At 38.9% G+C, this 20,672-nt stretch overlaps 2 protein-coding genes across 5 annotated transcripts in view; one reads left to right on the forward strand and one right to left on the reverse strand.

Annotated features, from left to right (window-relative positions):
• Window positions 1–7,046, reverse strand: part of PACSIN3 (protein kinase C and casein kinase substrate in neurons 3) — a 36,356-nt gene extending 29,310 nt beyond the window's left edge. For all 3 annotated transcript variants that reach the window (XM_032227029.1, XM_032227038.1, XM_032227022.1), the window contains exon 1: window positions 6,975–7,046. The gene's annotated coding sequence lies outside the window, so the exon portion shown is untranslated. The remainder of the gene's footprint in view (window positions 1–6,974) is intronic.
• A 560-nt stretch (window positions 7,047–7,606) lies between these two features.
• Window positions 7,607–20,672, forward strand: part of DDB2 (damage specific DNA binding protein 2) — a 42,064-nt gene continuing 28,998 nt past the window's right edge. The window contains exons 1-2 of one of the 2 annotated variants that reach the window (XM_032227001.1): window positions 7,607–7,695; window positions 17,237–17,408. In XM_032227001.1, coding sequence (XP_032082892.1) covers window positions 17,246–17,408 — 163 coding nt within the window. In that variant the 5' untranslated portion in view covers window positions 7,607–7,695; window positions 17,237–17,245. Of the gene's footprint in view, window positions 7,696–15,235; window positions 15,433–17,236; window positions 17,409–20,672 lie in introns of those variants that run through there. The other variant, XM_032227009.1, reaches the window with a different exon arrangement.

Below are 20,672 nucleotides of genomic sequence, written 5' to 3' on the forward strand. Positions count from 1 at the left end.
AACAGGTTCTCTGCCTGGTTGCTGGGTGGGCATGGCTATGATGGGCGTGGCCTAGTCAGCCTCCTGAACCACGGTGGAGGCGTTTTCGCCTTCCCCAGGCTCTGGCTTTCCTTGAGCCTCTGGGAGGGTGAAAGCTGCTTTCCCCAGCTCCAGCATTTCAGGGAGGCCAGTTTTTCCCCCTCCCCAAGCCTCTGTACGGGCCCTGCACTTATCTCGCATCCAAAATGCGTCATATGGAGACTCCTAGGAGGAGCTGGGTGGGCAGGGCCAGCCAGGGGTGGGATTTGGAGGTTCTCCAAACCAGCCATAACTTTAGCTACTGCTTCTCGCGAACCCATAGCAGCCCACCCCTGGAGTAATTACACTGTATTTAACTTCATGCTAATTAAATTTTTATCACCACTCGTCATTTTTTTCCTCATGGTCAGACATCCTTCCTCTGCAGCAGCTTAAATTATGAAATACAGGTCATCAGCTCCAAACAAATGTTGCATAATTCCTATTTTAGTGAATAACTGAAAGCTCTGGTAGACACAAAAAGGGATGAGGTTTGGGAAAGGTTAAGGGAATAATTACTTAACAGAAGGAAAAGTAGAAGCCGTAAGTATTTAGTTTTATTTGTATTTTTAAAGCTGTTCTTTTATCTCTCACATTTTTCCATCTTTGTTCCTGTTTGCTTTGTATATTTTGCTATATTGAAAAATTCTAAATGTATATATAAATTGTAGCAACACACAGGCCCACAGGTAGTGCTTGACTTACAACCATTCATTCACCAACCACTAAAGCACTGAAAAAAGCAACTTATGGTTTATGATTGGTCCTTGCACTTACAATTGTCATACATCCCCCACTGTCTTGTGATCAAAATTTGGGCTGTTGGCAACTGTCATATATTTATACAGTTTCAGTATCCTGGGGTCATGTGATTGCAACCAGCAACATTCTCAACCAGCTTCCAAGAACAAAGTCAATGAGGGAAGCTAAAGTCACTTAATAACCATATGATTCACTTAACTATAGTAATTTGCTTAAAAGCCTTGGCAAAAAAAGAAAGAAAAAAGTCATAAAATCAGGTGTGACTTCCTTAACCATCTTGCTTAGTAATGGAAATTCTGGCCCCAATTGTAATCATGAACCAAAGACTACCAGTAATATATACACATATGAAGGGAATGGGTGAGATTGTTGATCAGAAAGGTCGGCAGTTCAGCGGTTCGTATCCGTAGTACTGTGTAATGGAGTGAGCTCCCGTTACTTGTCCCAGCTTCTGCCAACCTAGCAGTTCGAAAGCATGTAAAAAATGCAAGTAGAAAAATAGAGACCAAATCTTTGATGGGAAGGTAACAGCGTTCTGTGCGCATTCGGCATTTAGCCATACTAGCCACATGACCACAGAGACATCTTCGGGCAGTGCTGGCTCTTTGGCTGTAAAACCACCCACTAGAGTCTGGGACCACTAGCACATATGTGTGAGGGGATCCTTTACCTTATACACATTTGAAGAAAACCCTGGTAGGCACCAAGAGTAATTAGGACCAAGATTCTTTTTTTTTCCAATTTAGGAAATGAAGTTGTATCTAGAGACTACTTGTATTGAAAAAATTTGCAACAAGCAACCTATAAATGAAATATTTTTGTATTCCACATTTTGAGACTGTACAATTGCTAACGTAGGAATGTAATATATAGGAAATGATACTCGAGTTGGACAAAATCATACCTCTAATATATAGTTAAGATGTTTCAAGAATAGCTAGCCTACATGAACACAATAGTAATAATTGCATTTAATTGGGTCTCTACTGTTTATAGGGATGAAAAATGTTAATATATCAGGACTAACAAATACACAGTATATAATTCTACTGCAATTATCAACCCACCCATGAATCTATTTATTTATTTATCTTAGTAAGAGTTCCTTGTTTTCATTATTTCCATTCTGTTTTAACACAAGGATACTTGTAATCTAAGACATTTGTTGTGATGTTACTGAGATAGTATTGAATATGATACATATCAAGCAACTGGAAAATTAAGAGATCCTGTCAACACATGGGCACAACTCTGCTTATAAATAAAACCTTTTAGGTTTATAGTCAATAAGAGGACATCTATATACAAGCAGCTGTATATATTTCAAACTGCAGTTAACCTCCAATTAACTGACCTTACTTTAGATTATACAAACTATTCATCATTTTATGCAGTTGTTACACCCTTTGATGTATGCATTAAATCCCATTTCATATTTTTCTCTTATATTACAATCTGATTCAACTGACATTTAAATGAATTTGAATCTGACAGTTATGCCCCCTTAGTTTATTAAATCAAAGGTTTACTATATTCTTAAATCACGTGACTTGAGAATCTTAGACAAGCCTACAAAATTTTAATTCCCGTATAGCAGAAATATTGTCTCAACTTGTTGTAAAGTATGTGAAGGATGGCTAACTTGTGAAAGAAACTCATTGTAACCTACCATAATTATGCCACAGATAATACCTAATACAACAATGTAAATGTCAAGAAAATTGCAATGCAGAGCCATGCATTTAAACATCCAATTATGCCACACATAATACCAATACTGCAATGCAAATATCCAGAAAATTACTCTTAATACAGTTGCGGTACATTTAAACATCCAATGCCAAGGCATGTGATTTCCAAGTCAAGTGACCCAGATTATGCCTAAATGCATCTATTGACATGACAGCTCAATAATGGCTATAAAGTAAACAACTATTTAGGAAGATTCAGCTACAGCTTTTATAGAGTGTGGTGCAAGCAAGGAAAATGTTAGTCCAAATGACAAACCAACATTCACCTCTCTCTTCTTCCGACCCAAGATAATGAAAACCCATGAAACAGTAGCATTATGGTTTCAGCAGAAAAGGACAACTTTTATATTCTCAAAAGCGTGACTGTTTATGGGTTGACATTGGAAATTCATTTGATAGGTTATTCCAAACCCTGCCGTGTAGATTCTGTAACACAGTTATCATCAACTGCAGGAAGGGTTCTTGGCCAATATGAATCTTAGATCTTTTTCTATATGTAGTTCAAATAATAAAAACTTCATTGAAATGTAATAGAATCCTCAAAACATTCTTAAAACGAATGTTTTAAGGAAGGGCAGTTATGGTAGTTTATAAGAAAACTTCTCTGAAACAAGAATACTGTAGCTTGCAAGATTTTATGTACAGATTCCTTAGCTCGATCTACATTTTTGGTTTCTTTTTACCCTCAGAAAAAAGAGCATCATTATAGATAAAGCTTATAGTAAATAATCAAGTCTCACATATTGATAATCTGTGATATAATGTCTGAATAATATCATCTATGGAAGAACTGAATCATTTGCTGAAAAATGTACTAAATTCACCCATAGGTATGTTAAGAATTCAATAACAACACGAATAGTTGTGACATGCAACTTTGTGAGCTTTTTGCGTCAACTATCCTTATGCTCTAGAATTAAGCAGCAGTGGATGACCTGTTGTGCACAAGGAATAATTTTTGGTTGCGGGAGAATATAACTAATCTCTGTATTAAGTCCTGAAGAATCTACAAAGGCAGTTTAGCCTCGCCCAAATCTCAGTTAATTAAAAAAAAAGTAGGAAATAGCTAAAACAAATTTAATAGTTTGCTTTAATTCAATTACAGTCCTCCTTTCTATATTCATGATTTATGGGACCTATATACAATGTAGAGGTGGTCCTCAACCTACGACCACAACTGAGCCCCAAAATTAAATTGCTAAGACAGTTACAGTAAATCACTGCAGTTGTTAAGTGAATTATGTGATTGTTGTTGCTGGTATTGTATCCAGCTTCCCGCTTGAAGCAATCCCGGAGAATTGCAATTGGCAATGTGACCCCACCAATTATGATGCAACCATTATAAATATTGTACATGCCTATTGCCAAATGCCCAAATTTTGATAATGTAACTGTGGGGATGCTGCAACAGTTGTGTTAGAACCAGTCATGTCCCTTCTTTCAGTGCTGTTACTTCAAACAGTTGCTAGATGAATGGTTATAAGTCGAGGACTACCTGTATACAATGGATTTCAAACAGACAGGGCAAGCTACTGTATATAATAAACAAGGAGTGAACCCCACATTCGCTCGCATGGATGTTACCTAGTCAGAGAGTGAAATGTCTGCAAGCAAGCAATGAGGCTCAGAGAGCATTCAAGGACCCCAAGAGCTAGTGTCCTTTAATATGCATCTCTACCTTAACACAGTCTTGTTTCGTTTATGCAATAAGATCTCTCCCTTCAGGTACTGATGGAACATGAAGCCTAGGATAGTTGTCCCCAAAATTAGAGACAGTTGGAAGTCACACAGTTAGTGATTCTATACATCCTGACTCAAACCTAGAAATATTGTTCCCGAAAACTATATTGTCAAATTTGTTTTACTTAAAAGCGCACAAAATAACTTTCCTCCAACTACACAGATAGCATCTCAGTCATCTTGAAAAATTAGGCTCACCTCCCACCCTTGGGAAATTGTGAGGTTAAATGCCCACAAGAAGCTTGTTTCTGTTGTTCTAGAAAAAATAGCACACATCCATGCTTGAAATGCTGGAGAAGGTATCCAAGTAAAAGGGGAAAAAATAAAGTGCTTAACTGAAATTACTGCCTAATCTTGGCTCCCATGACAAAAACACACAAATCTGTAGAATATCTCATATATTTCTACCTCCTAGGTAGCATTTGTGAGAGGTTAAGCAATCATTTATTTTCTTCAGTTGTCAAAGCTGTCAGAAGCCATGGAACAAAGGCTGGAACAAACAAGCCTTCCATAAAACATCAGGTATTTTATTGTGCAACGATAAAAGAATTCCATTTCTGCTTCACTTCAGCTCATGCCTAGTTAGGTGAGTCAGTGTAATTTTATTCTTTACATTATAGATGCAATCCAGTCATTGTCATTTTTATTGTCTATGTTAAGAGATGTAATGCATAGTGTTCAGAAAAAAAAATCTAATTAAATGACATCATTTTAAAAATAAGATTTCAACTCTATTCACAAGATAAGAAATCCTCAGGCAGCTTTACATTTTCACGTATTACTAAAAACAGATATTCCAATATTAGTAGTCTCACAGCTGCTTACATCATCTTTTGAAGCCATGCAAAATTCAGAAAAAGGTATTTGAAGCACTCCAGGCTTTTTCTCTTATTCGACTAACTCTTCAAAGAAATAGAATAAGTAAAGAAACTTCAGTTGGCACAGAAAGCTGTTAGACTGGTTCAGTTTGTACAGCTTGCAAAATTCCTCTGACATTTGTCTTGAAGAGCTTCTGACCTCTTCCAAGTCAAGAAAGGACAAAGTCCAGATAGCATAGGTAAAAATATGAGTGCAGCCATATGAACCCCTTTCCTTCTGATCAGGCAAGTCCAGAATTTTTGAAGCCCAATAACAAAGTCACAAGAGCTGACAATACACCTGGATTCTGCTTGTCCAAGATCTTGAGAGATCTATTTCCCAGCTAAAAAGAAGTTTATTTCCAGCACAAACCATCAGTGGAAGGTCTGAAGCAATATAATTATTACTATAAGAGTTTCAACTTTTATCCTTCTGGTTTTCCCTCCCCCCCAAACATCTTGCCCACATTATCAATCTTTTTTATGTATACGAGTGGCTCCTGTCATCTCTAGACAAGTGGGAACTCTCTGGCATAATGGAGATCAGAGTTCCCCTGTCCTTTCAAATTCCATCATGTTATGATACACTAATATGCTCTCAGGTTGATTTGGGCATATCCCATTTAAACAGATACACTTATTTAATTCTCTCACCTTGAGCATATGATGAGTAAGCAAATGACAAATGTTCTAAGTTGATTTTGGATTATTTCTGTCAAATATCAAAGTATTATTAAAGGCAGGATGCAGTATTTGAAAGTACAACAGCAGGAAGAGGAGGATTACTAGGCTTGAAGCTACAGGTGTTTCCAGATGGAAGGTACTATTCCTAGCCCCTCTACTGTGCAGCTATAGTCTATAGTTTCTTGCTTAACACTGGTTTTCAGAAGATGGGGAAAATAAAAAGTTACAAACAGCCAACACTGTTGCCTGGGTCCTGTAAAAGTACAGGACTGGGGCAGAGCGAAGGTTACCCACAACGAATTCTGCCCCTTCTCTTTAACAAGAGTTGTGCCAACTCCCTGCGGGACCCGGAGCTTCGGGTTTCAGCAGAAGTAGCTCCTGCCACTCTCGCCTTCACAATGGAGACCCCTCTCCCACCTCCCGTCTTCCTCTCTTCCACTCAGGATCCCTTAGGCTGCATCGCAGCATATGGATTCCTATCCAAGGGGCGCATCAAACATGAAAGGAGCGAGGCTCCGAGTCGATTTTAGAATTAAAACTCCCCGCTCGGCAACGAAACAAAACTCCCCGATAGCGGGAAATCGGGGATACGAATCCAGTACGCGCAGACGATGCCTTCTTCGGTAGAAACTCAGCGGTAGGTGTGGCAGTTTCAACCGGGACAGCTGTTCTGTTCCCTCCCTGCCCGCCGCGAGCAACGTGGGAGGGAGACCCAAAGCCACGGCCGGGAGGCAGCGAGGGCTGCAGAGGAGAGCGAGCAGCAGCCCCCTGCGCTGATCGCGGCTCTTCTCCGCCCCCTCTGAGCTCCGGCCGCTCTTCCCTTCCAGGCACAGCAGCTGAGCGAGGACAATCGCCCTCTGTCTTCCCACTTCCAGGACCCCCCTTTTTTTCCAGAACAGCCGAGCGCGACGGAAAAGGAGCCAGGGGGAGTATGGGCGCCCTCCTACCTACTCGGGAAGTCAGGTCCAAGAGGCATTTCCCATTGAAGGAAGGGGGGTGCAAGACCCCCTCCGCTCGCAAGACTCTCTTCGGCTTGGGGGATTCAGCTCAGCAGGCACAGGGAGCCGCAGTTAACTGGAGCCCCGCTATAGCCCCGGGGGAGCAGGGTTACTAGGAGACTCACCTCTTCCGACGGGTGCTCTGAGGATTCCCGCTGAGCGGAAAGTCTCGGGGCTCCTTCGGTGCAACAGGCGGGTAGGGAAGGCACCTTTCCGCAAGCCCTTCAGGCTGGATCAATCCGCCTCCCTCTCGGCTGGCTCCGGCGAGCGATTTCTTCGGGCCGAGCTAGCCCCTCCCCCTATTTCAACTGCTGGACGTCCAGCGAAAGGGGCCTGGCCTCCCGGGCGATGGGCGGACTTGGGCAAACCCCAGAGGCTTCCAGGAGGACGTTGCGGGAGCTGATCTGCTCTGGGCAAAGGAGGCCTGGCTTTAGGAAGCCGGGAAAAACGCGTAGTTTCCTCCACCCCCCTGCCCGCAACGGGGCGGGAGGGACTTTCTGATCCAATTAGCCCGCTACCGCTCTGGGGGTGAACCGAGGCCCTGCCCAGCAGCCGTGGTGGTGGCTGAGCTGGCCATCCTGGAAACGGGGCGAGAGAGTCGGTATCCACCCAGTTTTGGAAGGAAGAAAAATCTGTGGGCTGAGAGCTGGGACGCCATGGGAGCAGCAGCGCCTCTGCACACGTGGAAAGCTCGGAGCTGCCAATGAGTAATCGAACCCTTCCAGTCCTACTTCTAGGGTTAGGCAAAAGTGCTTACGCCCCGGCGTCTGTTCCAAGTATCTCCAACCGCAGAACCCGTCCCCCTCTCAGTAGATTACAGGAGCCCAGGATGAGATACTTTGTTTGGTAAGCATGCTCATTTATTACAGGAAGATATCACAGGGAGAAAAACTATTGCAATATGGGAGATAACTCCCATTTTAAAAATAGCTACTGCACGTATTTAAGCAAATAGGTTGTATTTATCTAGTAAGCCATTAAACAAATACCCCTAAAGATAGCGTTTATATGTTAGAGTTAGGCAGAGAGTTTTCAGTCAACTCCTCTCTACCACCACCACCCCCAAAAAAACCTGTCTTCTGATGGACAGTAATGTCATAAGTATGAAGAATCCCACTTATTGAAACTGTTGCATTGCACATGGAAAAGCCAAATTACCTTTTCTGCTGCTTTGTGCCTTCCTTGCCTATAATCATCAGCCTGTCACTTTGTTTCCAAGAGCAAAGTCTGGCTGCTGAAAAACTCAATGGTGGCCAATGTATTTTTGTCCACCCATTTGCTCTGCCAAATATAGCTCCACTTCTATCATTCTATTTTAAAAGTTTCAGGATCCTCATTAAGTCTTATAAGGGCAGTCTAAAAGTAGTGAAAATGTAAAGGCTTTTGAAGTGCCCTGATATTTCTCCATCTCACAAGATGTTACAAAAACAGAGAAAGAAGCCTGGGGCAAAAGGCCGACTGAAGGTTGAAATGCTGGGCCTTGAAATGGAATGTGGGAGGGGATGATTAAGGTTCAAATTAAGCAGTACCAGGTGCTGCAATAGTTTCAGGTTACATTCAGGACTGTTAAACAAATAGTATTAGGTCTCTGATTTTTTTAAAAATTCCTCATGTTTAAAAAAAACATCCTCACATTTCAAAATTATTAGTTGTTATAAGGCATGATGCCTTGAGACTAAATTTACATTTACTTTATATATATATACCACTGTTTAATAGTTATTCCATTTAAGTCAGGGTTTTCCATTTAACCATTTGAACTTTTCTGTATCTGCGAGATTTTAAAATTTTTGAAGTAATGCAAATGTCAGTATTCCTTTGAGGAATAGACACAATATCCCAATATATATTACTAGTCATTAAGGTTCTACCACCAATGGAAATATGCCAGTACTTGTTTCTATCCAAAGTTCACACCCTATGCAAATGTTTGAGTCATTTATGTGTAAGAAATAGTCACTGTTAATTACTCAATAGGAAAATATTTTGTACACATTGAGTAGGTGCAGGGCATTACATTAAACCAAAGGAAGCAAGGCGTGTAAAACTTAGCCACTGTATCAGAAAAATACTTGTGTTCCCATAAGTTATTAGAAAGTTCAATCCTAGAAAATTCTCCATAAGCTTATTTTCCTTAGCAGTTTATTCAAAACATCTTGTTAAATTTAGTGGGTCTTACCAAAAAGAATCAGTGCATCAAAACCATAGCTAAGCAAACCTAAATAATTATAATTAGGTATCCTTCTTCAAAGGTATTAGAGTGCAAATAATAATAGGGAACTGTATTAGTCTACAGCAGAGATCATCAAACTTTTTAAAGGGGGCCAATTCACGGTCCCTCAGACTGTTGGTGGGCGTGGCTAGATGGTCATGTGAATGGGTGGGCGTGGCTAGGTCATGTGACTGGATGGACTTGGCCAATTGAACAATGCACACAAATTAAACTTTACTTTTTTTTTTTTGCTCCTGGGGGTGTTTTATTCCCTTTTATTTCCATGATGCTCTTTTTGGTTGCCTTTTCTTTTTACTAGATCATTTTGCCCATTTTTTGACCTTCTGGGTATCTGTGCACCCCGTTTTTCACCCCCATACCTCCAGAAGCATTCTGCAGGCCAAAAACAGGAAAAATTGCTCTTTTTGGCCAAAAATGGGCCGGTTTTGCCTGATTTAGGCCTCCTGCGGTATCTGTGCGCCCTGTTTTTCACCTCCCCTGCCTCTAGAACGTCTCTTCAGGCCAAAATTGTTGGCCCTACCTTTCAGTTCCAGTTCGCAGGGCTTGCAAAGGTAAGTCCTGAACTCGGTTAAAAGGTGGGCGGAGTGATATGGGTGGGGCAGCCTCATGGTCCTGCATGGGCCAGATTAATGGCTTCGGTGGGCCCCATGTGACCCAAGGGCTGTAGTTTGAGGACCCACTGTCTACAGTATGATATCCAAAAGTCATAAGCCATCTGATAGCACCTTTTTAGACTAATACATTTGTTGAAAGGGGTAAGTTTTAATTATAATGAATTAAAAACATTGAATTTGTTCAGGTTTGTTCGCAGTGTGACCTATTTGTCCCACTTAGAATCCACTGGGGCATTGATGACAGACTATGTACTGATAGAAAAGATTGTTTGTAACTCAAAGTTGAACTGGGGGTCCTTGGTGCTATCTGAGCCTGGTTATTTTTTTGCAGACAACTCATTACCAAAATAGATAATATCAGTGCTAGAGGGGAGTTGTTGTTTACTTTTAGCTGAGGAGAAAACCCAACTCCCTTCTAGTACTGATGATGTTACCTAGCTTGATAATGAAATGTTTTCCAGAAAACAACAAGCTCAGAGAGTACCAAGGACCCCACAAATAATGGTATGTATTACACTAGAGGAAGTACATGTGAAAGTGCATCCAATCTTGTGTGTGAAGTTGTTGGAACCTGTGATGGTGCTGCTGCTGCTGTTGTGAATGTGGGGGCAACATAGATATTTGGGCTGGTTCCAGACTCTACTTCCATGTTAACATCATCTTCTATTGTTTTTGATTGCTTGTGAAAATCTGCTTCCAGTTGAGTGCAAGCATGAGACTGCCACCCAATGCCTAAAAAAGCAATGTTTATTTGGTATGGGTTGTAGCTTACAGTAATAATACACTTCAGGGCTTGATTTTTGAACTGAAGTTAACAACCAATTGTTCTGTTTTTGTGAACAATTTTGGGAACATCTCTGATATCAATGCAACACAGTTTGATACCAGACGATGTATCTTTATAACGTAAGTATTTTATCTTTGGCAATATTGATCTGCAAATCAGTAACATGGCTGTGGTCACACAATATGCCAACTTTTTAATAACTGACTTAGAATATCTCCTATATGCTTATCCCCTGAAACCTCTTTTCCTTGAAATTCATTGATATTATCTGCCGTGACCCAACAATTGCGCGATAGACATATGCGCACCGACAAAATAGCGCCGATTAAAATGCGACATCAAAATCGCGTCCACAAATTCGCGATGTCAAAATCGCGCCGACAAAAGCGCGATGACAAGCACAATAAAATCGAAAAAAGTTAGGGTTAGCGTATAACGTACGTATACACGTCCCACTATGTTAAAGGCCCAGCACACTCACTGGGCTGTCTATAGTTTGTTGATGACGTGATTTTGTTGGCGTGCATTTGTCAAAAATCAATTAGCGATTTTGACGGCGCTCATTTGTCCGTCGCGGTTTTGTCGGCACGCATATGTCTATCGCGCATTTGTCGATGAACCATTATCTGCAATGTAAAAAAGTCTTACATCAAATTCCATCACACCTCTGTTTCCACACTACCATCGATCTTAGTCCCAACCGATCTATAAAAAAAGTCTACTTCCTTGATGTCATGGTAGATTTATACTGTATATGGATTTAATCAACTCATAAACACTATGTCATACAGGGAATCTACAGATCATGAACACATACCTCTTCCACCTAGAATATTGAACACAATCAATTCTACCATTTATATACAAGCTGTATGCTACAACCACATTTATTCTGACCCACTTCACAGAGATGCTTTGATGGTCTTAAACCAGCATTCAGAAGTTGACCTTTCCTTACAGCGAGACCAACAGACAAATCAATAGAGCCAGATCAATAGAACTAGGGAGGGCCTATTAAGTAACCACAAAAACAAAATAATAGAATATCACTGGTTGTCTCCTACATCTCACAGCCCAAGCCACTCAGATGCATTATTAATAAGCTACAACTCATACTAGACAATGACAGTTTATTTTCTCAGGCATTGGGTGGCAGGCCTATAGTCAGAGACAGACAGAAGCCGATTTATATCCAACATGAAACCAATTCTCACAAGCAACCAGAAATGGAAAAAATGATCGTAATACCCAAAGCAAACCTTACAACCAGAACAAACATCTACTTTGCCCCTATATTTACATGAAGAGCACCATCACAAGCTCCAACAAATTCACAGTAACATGGTCTTCCTTTATTATAATATATGCCATCATCTCCAGGATTTTAAGTATGATAAACAGATGAGATTTTATGCCAAAGTATTATTGGACACAAGTGTGTTATTGGACTGAAGCAAAGACAAAAGAGCATTTGAACCTCCCATGATACTTCATTACAGAACTCAAGGTACAGTAGTTACTTCTTTTTTAAAAAAGAAAGAAAGAAATTACAGAATTCATCTCACTGTTCAGAAAATAGATTTCTCCAAAATCCAGAAGCTGCTTTTTAATTGTTCTTGATTACTTAAAAGTGTAGTTCTGGTGTAGAGTGTCACTGCTGATCCCCAAATTGGCAGGAACAAACTTTCCTTTATGAAACTCATTTGAAGCAATTACAAACAAACTTTTATTTCTTGAGGAAAAACAGTGTCTTTTCCAACTCTATAACCTTTTAGCATGCTATAAAAAGAATTATACAAAAATGTGGCTGAATAGAACTCTTATACCCTGCTTTACTTGCTTACCTTTTATATAGAATTTTAAGGAATTGCACACCACTTTTAAAGAAAGACATTTGATTAAAATGATATAATGTAAGATTAAACCTGCATTTTTTCTCTCTCCAACTTGGAACAGAAGAAAAAGTAGACAGAATATACATAAAACAAAGTTTTCTTCCTTGGTCTCAATTAAAAATATGCAAAATGAAGAGTTATCTCCGATCAGTACAAACATTATTTCTCAGACCATTTTTTTAACTGTTAAAGACACATAGGAAAAGCTCCATCTGATCTACAATTGTTCAACTGTAACGATTTGTAGAGTCCTTGGCAGAGGTTTCACCCCCCAGCCCCCTCCTTCTTTTAATAACTTGCCAAAGATTGAACTGGAAACCAAACAGGTTATACCACTGAGCTAGGGACATTGTTAACATCCTGTCAAGTTTTTATTTCCCCCACCTGCAGCTAAAATATCTAGGAACCTGCTTCTTTATATAGAGATAAGTTCATATTTTCCACCCATTAATATTCCTAGATTAGTTGTATGTAATTTATGTATCACTGATATCTAACAAATTGAAGACAATAGATGCAAATAAGGTGAGCTATTTATACAGTTTTCAAATTCCTTTCTTGTTCTTGATCATATCTGTATATTAATTTTTTAGAAGTGGGTGCTGAATTTATTTTAATTATCTGCAAGCATTCAAGGCCTTAAGAAAGGACCCATGGATATAGTCTATTCTCTTTAGACTGTACAATACAACAAATGTAAAAAAAGACAAATTTCTTCTTAACTTGGTTGAAACATTGTGGTGTATCTGTTGGCAAATAAGTCTAGTCATCTGTTGTAAGAATATATTTTATAACATCCCTAACAAATGCCTTCTCAATTTTTTTTGCATTTCATCTTTCCCTTGTACTCTGGTTCTAAATTTTTTGAGCCTAAAAGTTATATGCATTAATATGCATTTATTAACCATGGTTTGTCTAAACCCATAGGATTAGTCTATCAGCCATAGTTTACCAATCACACTGACTGGGTTCATTCAACATATTAAACCAAAACCAAATAACCCATGCTATAGCTTTAGTAGGATGTGTAAATGAATTTGCACAACATACTAATTCATGATTAACTGAATAATTATTTGTTAAAGTAACCCAATTGTCTGCATTCACACAAATCACAAATTATTTTAACTAAGGTTGACTCAGCCTTCTATCCTTCTGAGATTGGTAAAATGAGGACCCAGACTGTTGGGGGACAATGTGCTGACGCTGTAAACTGCGGGCTGTAAAGGACTATGAAGCGGTATATAAGTCTAAGTGCTATTGCTAAATAAGTGAGTAGCTACCCATATTATCCTATTGGTAAAAATAATTGAGGTACTGGAAATTAGATCTTATACATCCTAAACTGTGATCTCAGATTTGGGATATATTTTCTAGCACATAGGTAAACTATTTTCTGGTAAATTGAATCCATACTCTTAAATGCAATTATAATAGTAGCATTTGTTCTTTAAAGTTTTTTTTCTACAATTTAAAGGCTATAGTATTTACACATAGTATATTTAGCAAGAAACTGAAGGCATTTTTTAAAAAATTATTAAAATATATAAATATTTGGAGAAACAATAAATTAATTTTGGTCCTGTACCATTAAAATCAGTTCCATTCTTACTGGCTTTAGGTCCTATTTTGGAATTCTTTTTGTCTTTCTTTAAAATATATTGTTTTAGGTAAGGGAGTTTTTCTTTTCTAAAAGAAATTGGACGGAAATGAAGATTCTCATAGCACAGCTCTGATGCGGGAGGTTATAAAAACTCAATTGTGTAGTAAATGGGAAAATGTATCTTTGCAGTCAAGAAAAAAACATGTAGTTCTTACTGGACTATATCAAAAATTATGTTTGGACATTTTGTACAGCATATAACATCTTCTGTAATACTAAAGTAGATTGTAATGCAAGTGTTTTCTCACCTCCTTGCTTACATTGTAGATTGCAATGCAAATGTTTTCTCACCTTCTTGCCAACATTGGCTTTTCTTCTTTCCTTTGTTCTTCGCTGTATGTAGATCCTTTTACAGGATAAAACTCGCCTAAAAATTCACACTTGTCTCAACTCACATAATTGCTGGATTTCTATTTTATTTACTACGGTAGGTTCTAAGATAAGTCTACAACTATCTCAGAACTACATTATATAAAAAACTGGTTTTCTCCTTAGGAAAATCCTTTCCTTTCCATGATTGCATTTTCTACAATGCCTTTTACTAAGGCTTCTAAACTGCCACAGACTAGCCAACCACATTTTTAACCTAGCAACCTTGTAAAGTAAGTTTGTGTGGGTAGTTCGGTTAGGGTGTCATTTAAATCACAGTTAAATTAACCACCGGTGGTTAAGTACGTCATCAGAGGCGCCCCCTCCCTGCAACCTAAGGGTGAGAGAATTGCTGCAATACGTCTGTATCCCTAACTGACTTAGGGAATGGGCAAATTGTTTTTTTTCTTTCCATGAGAAAGATTGAAAGGACCTCTTTTTCTTCTCTTTCAATTGTTTGGTCTGTGGTTTGAACTCCACTCCAAGGCACCCCCTCTTCCCACCCTCTGTGGAGAGTTCAAGGCATGTCTCCTGGCATTTCCCCTCCCTGCTTTTTCAAGAGGCAACTGGACATACGTTTTTCCTGGAAGACATTCGCTCATCATCCAAGAAGCTTCTTCCAGCAAAAACAAAGAAAGTCCAGTTGCCTCTTGAAAAAAAGCAGCTTTGGGACACCCATGACCAGAACGACTGAGAATCTCCATAATTTTTTCCCCTTCGCCTTTCTTGGACCCGTTCCTTGCGGCGCCCCCTATCGGCGAATGGGAACCTTGGTGAACGAGGCCCATCGCTCCGTTTCTAGGCCTGGCCGGAACCCAAACGGGTTTCCCGCGTAAACCGCTTCACTGTTTTCGTTTTCGCTAACTCGCTCGCACGCTCGCTCCTCCTCCTCCTCTTCTCCAGATTATGAAACTGCCGAGGAGAGAGATTTCGGGACGCAAGTGCCTGTGTGGAGTTTGCGTATCCCGGCGAGCCTCTGCATCGCTACTGGGAAACGTGCAAGCTAGGTCGCGAAACTCCAGGTGAGGAGGGGTCTCTCTCTCCCCCCCCCCAATGTTCCTGACCATGCAGCTGCTGTTTTCTTTCTAATTCCCCAGCCTGTCCCAGAGTCTCGTGCCTTGGAGAGAGGCTTTCTTTGCTTTGGACACGTGTAGCTTTTGCCTTGCAGCTGGGCGTCCTGCTAATGCTGGCGGCCGGCTTCCTAGTCCGCTTTCCATTTCTGAATGGGCTTTGCTTTTCCGAGTAGTCAGCCCTTGAATATATTCGAAGGGGGAAGTTTCGGGTGCCTATAAATAAAGTCTTATGTAAGAAAGAGAAAGTGTTCCAAACGGACTCTGCTCCTTGCTCGATGCTGATGGAAAAACATGCCTTTTATTTGTGTGTGGAAATGTGTGTGGGGGTTTTTGGAGGGGAGGGGCGGGGGGGAGAAAGCGTCTTCTCTGCACGAGGATCCTAAAACTGCATTTTAGCGTCCCAAAACTCAGGGCAGGTTAGATGTAGAGAACTTGTCCTAAACCCAGGCAGAAAGGATATCTATCAATTCAAACGCTAATTCTTTAGCTGCATGGGAGTCTTCATATAGATTCTCGCCTGTACGAAGAGATACACTAGCATAAAGGAGGATGTGTAAATATTCCGTGCTAAAAACAAACTATTATAACCAGAAATCTTTTTCCCTTAAGAAAATGGTACATGGTAGAGGAGGAGCTAATGTGATGTATTAGTTCGGCTTGTGATTGTTTTCTGAACTTTTTAAAATTCAGGCAGAACTTTGTTATGTTGCTGAATCTGACATGAAAAGGAAATACAAAAATCACTGAGCTGGTGATTACTGACAAACCTTAAGATGTGGTTAGAAACATTTCTGTAAGAAACCTAAATTGCATATATCAGTATGCTCCTGTTTTGAATACATTGTTATAGCTTTTTTTCTAATCTGGTCCTCTCCAGTTGTCTGTACAACTTTTATAATCTTGAACACAAAACCCTGTATTCATTTTATTGGCTGTCTGGTAGGTTTGTAGCCTTGCTTCCAGAGTTCACTGGGTTGAGGAAGGCTCATCTATTTTCTGAACTGAATTGAGACACAGGATAAAGATGGGACAATCCAGTTATTTAATAGGAGAAAGATGGCAATTATAAGACTGAAGAGAAGCCATATCTCCTTACTTGTATACATCTGAAAATCTGGGCTAGGATAATTAGATGCTGCCTGTTTACATTTTAGTAGATTGTCAAAATTATACACTTGTCAAAATTGTGCAGAATTATGCTTTAAATTGATTGTTTGTTTTTCAGTCTTTAAGAAAAAACAGTACAAGTGGATGTAAAGACTAAGCTAGTAAAGCTGGACATTAGATAGAAATGTGGTCCATTAAAGATAGTGGGGTTTACTTTTAAGTAAAAATCGCATTTGTTAAAAATTACAGAGTAATAAGACTGAAACAAATGTCTTCTACTTTCTCTACTCTAATATATGTAAAGCTGCACCATAATTAGATGGGGGACTTAATGAAAAGTTAACTAGTTTTTCCTCTAGTATAGAACAAGAACAATTTGGAAATAAGTAGCAAATAAGAGACTTTCTCTGGAATACCGTTAGAGACTGCCACAAGTTGAAAGTAAATTGTCATGGGTTGGCCATGGCCTGAATATGATGTATGTTGGAAGGCCACATAAGCAGCCTTGAGTAGCAGGATGGAATAAATACTGAATATAAATGTAATTTTTAAAAGGTTTAAATAAGAATTTGTAGTAGGAGAGAAACTTGATTTCAAAAAGATCAAATGCTTAGTTTTCTGACTCCTATTACATTGCTTTTTTCAGTTGAACAAAATGGGTTCTAGGAAGCAGTCAAAGGATGAGCATCTGAATCCACATCAATCAGAAATAGTGTCAAAATCATCTAGAAGAAGGAAGCGAGATTGTGGAGAACTGGATAATGAGTTACAAGCAAAAAAACTATTTGTGAGGAAAACCAAACAACTACAAAAAACAGGTAACCAGTGCCATAGCTCTTTTTTTATACCAGGGACTGCAAAAATGGTCATGTCAATGATTTAATAATTATTTGGCAAACATCACATTAAGGTAAACAATGTACTGATTATTGAGTTGTGCCCTGTACCAAAGGACTTACTGCTTCTAATTAAATTGCTTAAGAGGTGTATTTATTTTATCAATACTTTTTTATTCTACATCTTACAAATTTGAATTAGTTCTTCAAAAAGCACTTCTAGGGTGAATGAAAACAATTAAAGTAGCTGATAGAATGGTAACTTTGGGGAGATCTAGAGCCAGTGATTTTTCAAAGAAGATAGTATAATTCTGTTTTCCTGCCTTTGAGGCTGTAAAAACATGATTTAGTAACATTTTTTTCATACTGTATCCACACATTCATCTTTTTAGTCCTTAGCTCTACCACCATAAAAATATTGTTTTATTAAACTTACAGGGTTCAGACGCAGATTAAAGATATGTAAATTATTTTAAGCACTGTCAAATTAAAAGTGTCTCCCTGAAAAATAAAGCAGCATTGTGATTTATTTTTCTCAGAATCTCATAATAATAGACTGCTTGCAGTATATTATTGCACTATAAGTGCTTTAATTTTAGCACAAAATTGAAATAATAGATTGAGATCACCCCTTCCCAAATAGCCTCCAGAACAGAGTAGAGGAGAATTTGTTGCTTATGTAAAAAAGAGAAAGGGAGGGAAAAGAAATCTTAAATAAAAATATTCCAGTACTCTATCTCCCTTGTTGGATTCAGTTTATTGACTCCAGCATATTTTCAAAATCGGGTATAGGAGCAGGAACCCAAGAAGGAGTCTAGATTATATATGATTGAAGTATAGAGCCAGCTTTTCTTTTTATATTTCTTTTCCAGCAATGTAATTGGCAGATGATTCTTTCTCTCACCTGGTGAAATGCATAAGAGGGAGTACCAGAAAAATCAACTAATCACTTTGCACATACAAAATTAAGATAGCTTCTTTGTCAATGAGTCAGAACAGATGAAATAGAGGCAGGATAGGGATGGGGCAGCAAATTTCATGCCACTGTACTTTTTTGTTGATTGAAGTGTGGGTGGCACTCACTGAGCAGTAGGGAAAAGTTGTTACAGCCTAGCTGTTTAGGTGATTTTATTTAATGATCTCTATCTTTTCTACTTTAGGTATAAATGTTAAAACATAAAATGGTTTAACAATTTAGATAATGTACCTAATTACAGACAAGCTAACTTACTTTTAGCCCAGCCTGTTGTGCAAGGGTCAGTTGGTATTGTTAGTTTATTGTTCAATATGTTGTGCCAATCCAGAAAATTGGGTTGAATAAATGAATTGCAGATCAATCACTTATGTGCTTTTCTTGCAATGCTTTGTTTGCTTAGCTTAGCTTTGGCATTATCTTTCATCTAAAGCCAAACAGAAGTATTAACATCCTTAAGTTACCTATGACCTCCTGACAAAGAAGGTACAAAAATGAGTGTTAGACAGCAATGGGGAATATTCCAGCTGTAGCATCCGTGCTAGTTCCAACAGATTTTCATCATCATTATTGATTGTGTCCCATCAAGTTGCTGTTGCCTCCAACAACAATGAAGGGAGTGAAATAAAGAGGACAGGAATAAATGACCTGTTTTCTTTTATCTCATGTGTGGTGGCTTTAACAATAATGAAGCCATTTTGTATTGCTAAAACATTTTAAAATATCTTAGAAATTATGTAGGTAGGCCCTATAAAGGTGAATGGGTTATCATTCAACTTGAACCTTTTTTAAAAAAGTTCTTTGCGCCACTCTAAAATTAGTTTCATATGTATATGAACTTACAGAGTCTCAGTTGATTGGAGATAATTTATTTCTTGCTCTGCTGCTGTACATTCTAAATCACACTCAACGTGAGTATTCTCTTGATGAGCCATACCTCTGGAAACCTTACATAATTCTGCTTCCCAGTTTCTGTATTAATTCAGCCTTTTCTTTCCTTATAAACTATAACATCTGAGAATCCATTATTTCTAATGAAATAAAACCAGGGAAAGGAAAGCACAGTTTAAATGTCATGTTTGCACTCTAGTTGGTCACAGGAGAAGGAGCGCTGATGGGCTTACATGTTGATAGCACTTCAAAGTTAATGGGGTTAAGTTAATGGTTGTAGAATAAAATTTCTTGAATAAGCTGTTTTCAAGATACTCTAGATACTTTATTTAGAATAATATGTGAATAATGACAATGTGCTGTTTAAGACCCAACCTGTTCTGACTGTGGGTAGATCTTTAGAAATACGACTATACCCATTAATGTGAAAAATGAATAATAAAAAGTGTTGTTGAATGAGTGAAAGTAAAAAGTTTCTAAGCCCTGTTTGTATCATATAAATTCCTTTGGTAGATAATTTTTCTCACTATCCTTTGCTTCTACAAGAATTGTGCAACATAAATATGATCTGCTTCTTGTTATTTAATTTAATTTAACAAATTGTCAGGTGTTGCATATCCTATTATTATTTTGAAGATTATTACTGTGTTTCCCCAAAAATAAGACAGGGTGTTATTTCCCCCCCAATAAGTGCTTGGCCTTATTTTCGGGGGTCTTATTATTTTTGAGGTGCAGGAGGCGACAAGTGTGGTCACCTCATGGCTGCTATTGTGTTGCAATATTTTCGGGGAGGACTTATTTTTTTGAGAGGGATTATTTTAGTGCATGTGCTCAAAAGCCCGACTGGGCTTATTATTTGGCGAGGTCTTATTTTCGGGAGAACAGAGTAGTAGTGTCATGAACAAGGTTACATTGCACTTTTTCTGATGCAGATAACATCAAATCCTTGTTCTTGAAATGCAAATTTGTGCCTCCATCCTTGTTCTACGTCCCAATGGTTCCATACCATTGATTTTGGTATAGTTCTGGATTGGCTTGGAGGATTGTGGGTGGGTGAGACAGTGAAATGCTGGTTCGCTTCCTTTCTCTTGAATCAGTTCCAGTGGTGATGATGGGGGACATATGGTGAGATTCCACCCCCCCCGCCCCACATACCTATAATGTGTGGAATGTCTGCAGAATTTGGTGCTCTGTCCACTCCTATTCAATAGCTACATCAGGCCATGGAGTGACCTCATCCATTATCATAGGTTAAGGTATCATCAGCTGAGGACCTCTTATCTCAGTGCCTGGAGTGTGTGAGGGTCTGGATAAAGAACAACGGGTTTCAATTGAATCCTGGCAATACCGAGTTGCCTTGTTTTAGGACATACTACTTTTAA

Source organism: Thamnophis elegans, chromosome 1 (genome assembly GCF_009769535.1).
Source record: "Thamnophis elegans isolate rThaEle1 chromosome 1, rThaEle1.pri, whole genome shotgun sequence".
In the NCBI taxonomy this organism is placed as follows: Eukaryota; Metazoa; Chordata; class Lepidosauria; order Squamata; family Colubridae; genus Thamnophis; species Thamnophis elegans.